Genomic DNA, 9,019 nt, shown 5'->3' on the forward strand with positions numbered 1-9,019 from the left:
GGGGTTCATGAAATGCTACTCATAAGTTAATTTAGTAACATATTCTTGTAATATCATTATAAAAAACACATAAAAAAATTGCATTGTTCATTTTAAGAAATTTCATTGTTTGACTTCAACGTAATTTCAAAATTTGAGAAATTTATTTTTGAAATATATTGTAGAAGAAAAAAATGAACGGGTAACACTCAAATGTCACCTGATTTTTTTGGATAGTAAGGCCCAATGGTTATTCATCGGGTAGGGTATGAAGAAATCACTATAGGTATTTATTGCGAATGGGTGCCGGTAGAGCGATACCCGTCCATTCACAAGCCTAGTTGAAATGTGAGTGCTCTATTGATAGTTTTATAATGTTGTGATAACTCTGCTATTTGGTGTCACAGAGGAGTAGCGACAAACATAGGATGTCAAAAAGATTGACTGAGGAAGCGGAAAAGTACTTTGAGGATTTCATTTCTAATGTTGAGGATACGGACATATCTTCTTTTGATGGAGAAAGAAGTGATGGAAGTTCGACTCTAGGAGGAACTATGAGGCCAAGAGATTCTACTGTAAGAATGGTTGAACCTTACAAGAGCCCAACTGGATCTACTTCTTGTCCTGGTGAAATGGATGGTATTATTTTGCCTTGGTTGCAGTGTGAGCCAGGTACTGATGGTTCTCTCTCAGCCAATACCAAGGCACAGACTCCTATCACTCCGAAATCACTTCAATGGGTTCCGGAAAAGGTTAATTTCTCCTACTCCAACCCTTTAATATGTTTGATATTCCGAAAAGTTACCAATTGTTTTTAGGGTAAATTATAGGTATCTCTCTTGAGGTTTGGTATAATTACGAATATCCCTTCGGTATTTGAGAAATTACAAATATTCTCCTTGTGGAAATTACTATTTTATGCTTGTTGAAATCATTAAAAAACAAAAAAAAAGTTTGAGATAATGTAAAAAAAATTGAGGGTGGGTAAAATAAATAATCACGGTTTCTATTCTTGTTTCAACTAGATTTCTCTTGAACAGGGTGCTTTGTAAATGTTCCAAGTTACGAGTTTATTGTTACAAACTCAAGTATTACTGGGTCTTTTTGGTTGTTGACAAAGCACGCCTGGTTTCTTTTCTTTTCATTTAGTTGTGTTCTGCAGGAATACCTGTTTTACGGATGTGTAAAGATTTTGCCAAACATGGTGTTTTTTTCACAGGACATCTTCTCGTTTCACGACCCAAGTAATCATTCCACCAGCAGTTGCGCTAGTTGGAGCCCAAGTCTCCTCAGCAGTCTTACTGATATAAACACATGCCAAACCAGACAATCACACATTGACTGCTCGTCTTGCTATGATGTGGACGACTACATTAAACTTCGGAATAATGAGGAACTTCTGTTTGAAATGTATAGAGAAAGGAGCAGAATCAATTCAGGTGGTCTTTTGCTTTGTACCAGTGTACTTTAGTGATTCCAAAGTTTTTGTAGATTTACATTGGAACCTTTCTGTTATATAGACCTTCTATTCTCAGACAGCAGGTAAAGCCAAGGAAATTATTGCAAGTTTGTTCATCAGTCGTCGCATGACAAACGCATGGAACTAGTTTATCAATCTGGATTGCAACACCACAGGACCATAGACTAGTGCTACTACGACAAGTCTGGTTTAGCAATGGCAGGCACACGACTCCACGATAAACACCAGACTTTAGTTTCCTGCTGGCGATATCCATTGGAAAGTCGAAGTTTCAAAAATTTTCCAGGAGAAATCAACGCTGTCATTAAGTTGATCCTCACTGAATTTGACCTTCCTTTATTTGTAGTGTGGATTAATTAAGTTCATCAAAGAGAATTGACTAAAACATTTTTTAGTACATCAATTATATCGTCAAAGAGAATCCACGAAAGTAATCTTTCAACAGCAGTGAGGTGAAAAGCTGTGAATTCAGAAAGATGATCAGCAGCGTCAATTTAATGAATCACTATAATATGCAAAAACAACGTGCCAAGACTTCAACAGGAAGTACGAAAAAATTGTTTTTTGTAGGTCCACCAGACCAATCAAATTTAAAGTTTTTCTATGTACAGCTTGAAAAATCCTGATCATTCACTGCCTGCTCAACCCCTGCCTACTCCTTGTGAATCACCTCCCATCGTTCAGCATCCCCTGTGACAAAAAGATGCTGGAAAGGCACATTTACACGCTTTTCTAACATGCGTTGAGCATGGTGAGCAAACTTGGAAGGTAGCTCCTCAAGTACCCCGAAGATCCTCCAAACAAACACAAAAACCTTTGTGGCTACATGATTTTGTTAGTCACCATCACACTTCTCCTTCGCATTCTCCTAGCTTTACATACACATCCTTTGTGGCTTTTTTGTCAGTTTTGCAAGATCCATGCTCCTTTATAGAGGCTGTTAAGCACCCTGAATGGAGAGCAGCCATGGAAGTTGAGATTCTTGCATTGGAGAAAAACAAGACCTGGACATTAACCCCCCTCCCAGCTGGGAAAACATACTATTGGGTGCAAGTGGGTGTTCAATATGAAGCTACGGGCTGATGGCAGTGTGGAGAGGTATAAGGCTTGTTTGGTTTCCAAGGGATACAACCAAGTTGAAGGCATTAATTACACAGAAAGCTTATCTCCAGTGGCAAAGGCAGTGACCGTGCTATTGTTTCTTACACTTGCAGCTGCAAAGGGTTGGGCATTGCAACAAGTTGATGTCAATAATGCCTTCCTCCATGGCTATCTACATGAGGACTTCTACATGACACCCCCTGCTGGTTATCGAGTCGCCTCATATTTGGTTTGTAAGTTAGAAAGGTCCTTGTATGGTTTGAAGCAAGCTTCTCATCAATGGAATGTGGAGTTCACTATGAAGCTTCAGGACTTTGATTTCCATTAGTCGGCACATGATCACTGCTTGTTTACTTTACGTACTGCCCATGGTTTGTTAGCTCTTTGGCTCTATGTCGATGATATACTTCTTAAAGGACGTAAACGACTACCTTCATGCTCTGTTTACCATCAAAGACATAGGTGACGCCAGATACTTTCTGGGATTGGAGATTGCTCGTAATTCTGATGGTATTTACTAAGCTCAGACCAAGTATGTCCTCAACATCATTTCAGACACTGGCCTACAGCAAGCTAAATATGTTTCCACACCCTTTCCACAAGGCCTCAGATTATGCGCTGATACTGCGCTTTACTCCTGACCCCTGACTTTTACAAGCGCTTGGTGGGTCGCTTATTGTATCTGGGGTTTACTCGCCTTGACATTTCCCACAGTGTTCAGCAGCTGAGTCCAGTTCTGAATAATCCTTGTGAGGGTCATTGGAATGTAGCCCTTCATGTGGTGAGGTACCTCAAGGGCTGTCCTTCGTTAGGTTTATTTCCCTCTACTGCTAACTCTCTGGTTCTTCAAGGTTACTGTGATGCAGACTGGGTTTCTTGCTCTGATTCACGATGCTCCTTGACTGGTTTTTGCATTTTCCTTGGCAATGCTCCCATCTCCTGGAAAACTAAAGAGCAGTCTACTGAATCTCGCCCTACTGCAGAGGCAAAATACCGCAGTCTAGCTGTTATATAGTCTGCAAACTGCATTGGTTTTCCTTTCTCCTGCAAGACTTTGGCATTTATCTCACCCTGCGCATCAATCTCTTTTGTGACAATAAGGCTGCCCTCCACATTCTTGCCAACCCTGTTTTTCATGAGTGCACCAAACATGTTGAAATTGACTATCATCTCGTTCTTGATGCTTATAAAGAAGGTTTCGTTGCTCCTGTTCTCGTTCGAAGCTCTGGTCAATTTGCAAATATGTTCACCAAGCATCTCCCTCTAAAATTGTTCAGCTTTTTTCTCTCCAAGTTGGGCCTTGTTTCTTTCGCCCCCAGTCCCACTTGTAGGGGGGCTGTTGGATTATCTCCTGTTGCTGGCATGGACACTGAAGCTGAGGATGAAAGACTTCCAGTTGCAGCTCGAACAAAGACGACTTGCTGGACCAAGGCTGAAGAAAAGCGCGTTTCATTTGTCGACTTCGGCTTCTTATCTTTGTATTTTTCCTAGTGAGCACGTACAGTCATCTATTCAGCTTATAACTGGGCCATGTGTTCTAGTTAGCAGTTGAGAGTTAGTTGGCATTTAGGCGGTGGATTCTGTTATTTAAAACTTAATCTTCTTTCTTGAGTTGTACAGTTTTTTTTACCCAATTTTCTCCAATGAGAGCATCAGCAATTTTCACGTCTTCCTCACACACAAAACACAACTTCCCAATTTGTTTTTTCCACAAAGGGGGCTGGAGGAGGAAGAACCTTCTCTCGGGCGGCGGGGGAGAGAAAGGGGTGTTTTAATAATTTTTAGTTGTAGCAAATATTTCGTCCTTGTTTGCAAAAACAACTATTAATATAGCTGTTGAGTAATCATAATTAATTAATATATTAGTCATATATAATTTTTTTACTTTTAATCATAATTAAAATCAATACTTCTTGTAATGTGAGATTTTTTTAAAAAATAGGAAACCAAAATTGAGGTACTAAAATAAAACAAAAATATTAGAAAAAATTGAGGGTTTGAAGTAAACTACTCGGGTGATGATAGACCTATTTAGAGGCAGTACGGAATTCCCACCTATGGGGGAGTGAAAGCTTGTGATTTCACACTGACGTAAGAATTCCAGGACTACTAAACAACCTCTTAAGTACTCAGTCTTAATTTTGACGTTTTCAGTTTGAAGAGGAAACAAACTCTCCTCACCCCCCCCTCTCTCTCCCCCTATATATACTCTCCCTACTGATCCACTTAACTGATCCCAACACCTCTTTCACATTCTCAGCACTTTAGGTCGATCCACTTTGCACACGCAGCCGAAACAAGTGATTAGCAATGGACGTCGATCAGAGTAATAATGTGGTGGTTGAATCCAAGAACGAGAAAGATCTGAATGACTGGCTTCCCGTCACGTCGTCCAGGAAAGGGAAGTGGTGGTATTCTGCCTTCCACAACATTACGGCTATGGTTGGTGCCGGCGTTCTCGGCCTCCCCTACGCTATGTCTGAACTCGGATGGTACGTAAGTACGTGTGTTAGAGACGCACATATATACATGCATACTTTTAGATTTTCTGAAAACGTTCGAGTATTTGTTAGACGTCTACTTCATTGTTACCTACTCTCTTTACCTTATGTATTAATGTTGAAAAATTGTTGCGAATAGGAATTTCTTAATTGATCATACCATTGTTGAAGGGGGTTAGAAAAAGACTAATAGGCAATAAAAACCTTGTGAAAAGATATATAAGGGTGTTTTGTTGTTTTTTTGCATTATCCTTCTTTTTTCTTTTTCAATTTAGGGGTGTTTTATGAGAAATTTTTGCTTGGATTTGGCTCTAACAAATTCGAATCAGTTATATGACAAGTGTAATACACTTATCATGTGGTTTGTGTGTACACTTCAAGAAAAGTGATCAATCACAAAGTAAGTGTATCACATTTGTTTTGTAATTGGATTGGTTCAGTCGAATTAGGTCCGAACAAGAATTTTTTCCATGTTTTATACCCAATTGTTAGTGTTTTCACAAAATTGCTTAAATTTTTCCATTGTTTAAGGCCAACTATAGATTAATAATCAATGATATATGCATATATATAGGGGTCCAGGAGTTACAGTGATGGTACTATCGTGGATCATCACGCTCTACACGTTATGGCAAATGGTGGAGATGCATGAGGCGGTGGCGGGGAAGAGGTTCGACCGGTACCACGAGCTGGGGCAGCACGCGTTCGGGGAGAAGCTGGGGCTGTGGCTGGTGGTGCCGCAGCAGCTGATGGTGGAAGTAGGCGTCAACATAGTGTACATGGTCACCGGCGGCAAATCCCTCAAGAAAATCCACGACATGCTCCGCCCCCACCAACCCATGAGGCTCTCCTACTTCACCGTCATCTTTGGCTCTGTCCACTTTTTCCTCTCTCATCTTCCCAACTTCAACTCCATCACCGTCATTTCTCTTGCTGCTGCAGTCATGTCCATCAGGTACCACCCATCACACTTGTAATTCATCTTCTTCTCATATATATGCATATTTGATTTCATGGGGTTGAATGCAATTTAATCCGTCGTATCTGAAATGAGCAAAAAATCTGAATGAAAATCGATCCATTGTTTCCACAGTTACTCCACCATAGGATGGGTGGCCTCTTTGCACAAAGGGATTTCACCGGAAGTAACGTACTTGCCCAGGGCATCAACCAGCTCAGGAAGAGTGTTTGAATTTCTAAGTGCATTAGGAGATGTGGCTTTTGCCTTTGCTGGTCACAATGTTGTCTTGGAAATTCAGGCAACCATTCCTTCCACTCCTGAAAACCCCTCCAAGAAGCCCATGTGGAAAGGTGTCGTCATCGCTTATATCGTCGTCGCCCTCTGCTACTTCCCTGTCGCCTTCGTCGGCTATGCTATTTTTGGAAACACGGTCGACGACAATATTCTTATGTCGCTCCAGAAACCGGCCTGGCTTATCATTGCGGCCAACATGTTCGTAGTCGTCCATGTCATTGGCAGCTATCAGGTACGTACGTAAGATTAGTAATTACTAGCAGCATCGATACACTCGACTTACATACTTACATTTACTTTATATTAGCAGTCCAAACACATTCGATGTATGCATATAATAAAATAAGAACAAATATTAATTAATTATGATCAAAATTAAATTTTTAGTACATACTATTTGTTTTTTATAGTTTTAAATTATAGTGATTTATAATTGCGGGCAAAATTTCAGGTGTTCGCAATGCCAGTGTTTGACATGGTGGAATCGTACTTAGTAAAGCAGATGAAATTCAAGCCTTCTCGATTACTTCGTATAGTTACACGTACCTCTTATGTTGGTAAGAATTAATTATCCTTTGTTTCTTTTTTTGTTTTTTGGCAACTTCATTTAATTTAATTATGAGGAACTATATAATACGAGAAAAATTCTAATTGAAATTGGGTTTTGGTCAAATTTGAATCGATTATATGACAATTATAATATATTTGTTATGTAATTAATATACAGTTACATGACTTGTATGATTGATTTGATTCGACCATACCTAATTTGCATAATTCTACTTCTACTATTTATATTGAATTATTAAGAGAGATAAGCCTCTTCTCGTGTAATCTATCTATCAAGTCTGAAAATTTATTTTTTAATATTTACTTTTATTTCTTTGTTCGTCACGTAATTTGTCATTCTCCCACTTTTATGTAGAAAAAATTGTACTCTTTTTATACTTCAAAATCCTTTATTGTAAATAAAAAAATATTATTAAAAATCTCCATAAAATATAATATTTTGCTCGTCACAAATTCAAATATATATATTTTAATTTATTTTTATGATGATATGCATTTAATCTGTAAAAAGAATGTGTGTTATGCAAAACCATCGAGCGTGGCTTTGTTGCTGCTCGGGATTAACCATCTATACGTGCAGCTCTGACGATGCTGCTGGGAGTTTCATTCCCTTTCTTCGGCGGACTTCTCAGCTTCTTTGGAGGTTTTGCCTTTGCTCCCACTTCATACTATGTAAGTTACTCATCGTCACCCTTTATCCGGGGCGAGACAATTTAAAATCTTTTGAATTTAGAATTATTTCGACGAATTCAAATATGATATGTTATTAGAAATTTAAAACTTCTTATCTCAAATTAAAAAATAACCTGATTGGATTTCATAATTTTCGTAATCGGAACATTATTTGACCTATTTTCGTCGTTGCAGCTCCCTTGTATAATGTGGCTCGCGATCCACAAACCTAGAAGATTTAGCTTGTCCTGGTTTGCCAATTGGGTACGTTACCAATTTTCGGTCAAATTCTCTGTCTCACACAACATATATATAAAAGGGCAAATTACATCGACACCCCCTTAATTTAGGTCTAATTACATAAACATTCCCTCATACTTTATAAAATTACAAGTGCATCCCTTAAGGAAAAACTTACATTTGAGGCACATTACATCGACACTTTCTAAGGGGATGTGTTTGTAATTTTATAAAAAATTCGAGATATTTATATAATTAGATCTAATTTTGAGGAATGTCAATGTGATTAATGTGTTGGTCTAATTTTTGCATGTATTGTGAATGTAATTGATGTGCAGACATGCATTGTGCTGGGTGTCCTGCTGATGGTTTTGGCGCCTATTGGTGCACTGAGGCAGATCATATTGCAAGCTAGAGGCTACAAATTCTTCTCTTGATTTAATAGGAGACTGATCACCACCACTAATACTTTGGTATATATATAGGTTTTTTCTTTTTTTTTTCTTTATATTAATTAATAAATAATTACTATCCGTGTCGTGGGTAATTAAGTCTAGACTTCTTACTTGTACAGACTTGTCACGAAGTAATTGTTTATTTGTTAACTTACGTTGATACCTCGTTCATGAGGTTAAGTTCAATTACACAAACGCTTTTTCTTTTGTAAATTTACAAGTGCAATTTGTTGGGAATTGTAGTTGTAATTACAAACATACATCATATTCAGTTGAAAAAGTTTGCGCATCCTATAAAGTTTAACCCTGAAATTTATAATATTTGATTTTGATTTTGATTTTTTATCTAAAATTTTGTATCAAGAGTAGCTAGATCAAACATTTTGGGAGAGAACAAGTATATATAATAAATGAATAATACTATCAATCGAAAAACACTCGATGGATATGTATTTTTTAAATTATTAAATATATATATAATTAAATGAAGAAGATGAAAAATGAAATAAATACTCGAGCATAAATTGATAAATTGAATTAACATTAAATTTGAATGAATAAATATTTTGCTAGTAAAGTCAAATGATTAAAAGGGATAATAATTATTTTGTGAAGAATGCAAATATATTTATTAAGAATATTTTAGTCAATACATCATTTTGCTTGCTAAAAAAGTTATTTTAGGTGTCTCCGTTTAATAAATAGTTCTAGCTGCCGAAGTGACTCGATGTGAATACATATTTTATATTTTTATTATTTTTATTTA

At 37.5% G+C, this 9,019-nt stretch overlaps 2 protein-coding genes across 3 annotated transcripts in view; both read left to right on the forward strand.

Annotated features, from left to right (window-relative positions):
- Positions 1 to 1,825, forward strand: part of LOC105158079 (serine-rich adhesin for platelets) — an 8,617-nt gene extending 6,792 nt beyond the window's left edge. Inside the window, exons 7-9 of one of the 2 annotated variants that reach the window (XM_011074706.2) lie at positions 387 to 731; positions 1,199 to 1,418; positions 1,515 to 1,825. In XM_011074706.2, the coding sequence (XP_011073008.1) occupies positions 387 to 731; positions 1,199 to 1,418; positions 1,515 to 1,525 (576 nt within the window). In that variant the 3' untranslated portion in view covers positions 1,526 to 1,825. Of the gene's footprint in view, positions 1 to 386; positions 732 to 1,198 lie in introns of both variants that reach the window. The other variant, XM_011074705.2, reaches the window with a different exon arrangement.
- Positions 4,809 to 8,387, forward strand: LOC105158124 (lysine histidine transporter 2-like). The gene is made up of 7 exons (XM_020692782.1): positions 4,809 to 5,052; positions 5,636 to 6,016; positions 6,155 to 6,548; positions 6,768 to 6,873; positions 7,467 to 7,558; positions 7,754 to 7,822; positions 8,137 to 8,387. The coding sequence occupies exons 1-7, from the start codon at positions 4,871 to 4,873 to the stop codon at positions 8,233 to 8,235; spliced, it is 1,323 nt and encodes a 440-aa protein (XP_020548441.1). The 5' UTR covers positions 4,809 to 4,870; the 3' UTR covers positions 8,236 to 8,387.

Source organism: Sesamum indicum, linkage group LG3, assembly GCF_000512975.1.
Source record: "Sesamum indicum cultivar Zhongzhi No. 13 linkage group LG3, S_indicum_v1.0, whole genome shotgun sequence".
NCBI classification, from domain to species: Eukaryota; Viridiplantae; Streptophyta; class Magnoliopsida; order Lamiales; family Pedaliaceae; genus Sesamum; species Sesamum indicum.

Excerpts from the sequence above, each read along its gene's own strand:
- LOC105158124 (XM_020692782.1), top strand. The coding sequence starts at position 4,871 with ATGGACGTCGATCAGAGTAATAATGTGGTGGTTGAATCCAAGAACGAG. Across the intron at positions 5,053-5,635 it reads GCTATGTCTGAACTCGGATG|GGGTCCAGGAGTTACAGTGA; the intron begins GTACGTAAGTAC and ends GCATATATATAG. Across the intron at positions 6,017-6,154 it reads GCTGCAGTCATGTCCATCAG|TTACTCCACCATAGGATGGG; the intron begins GTACCACCCATC and ends TTGTTTCCACAG.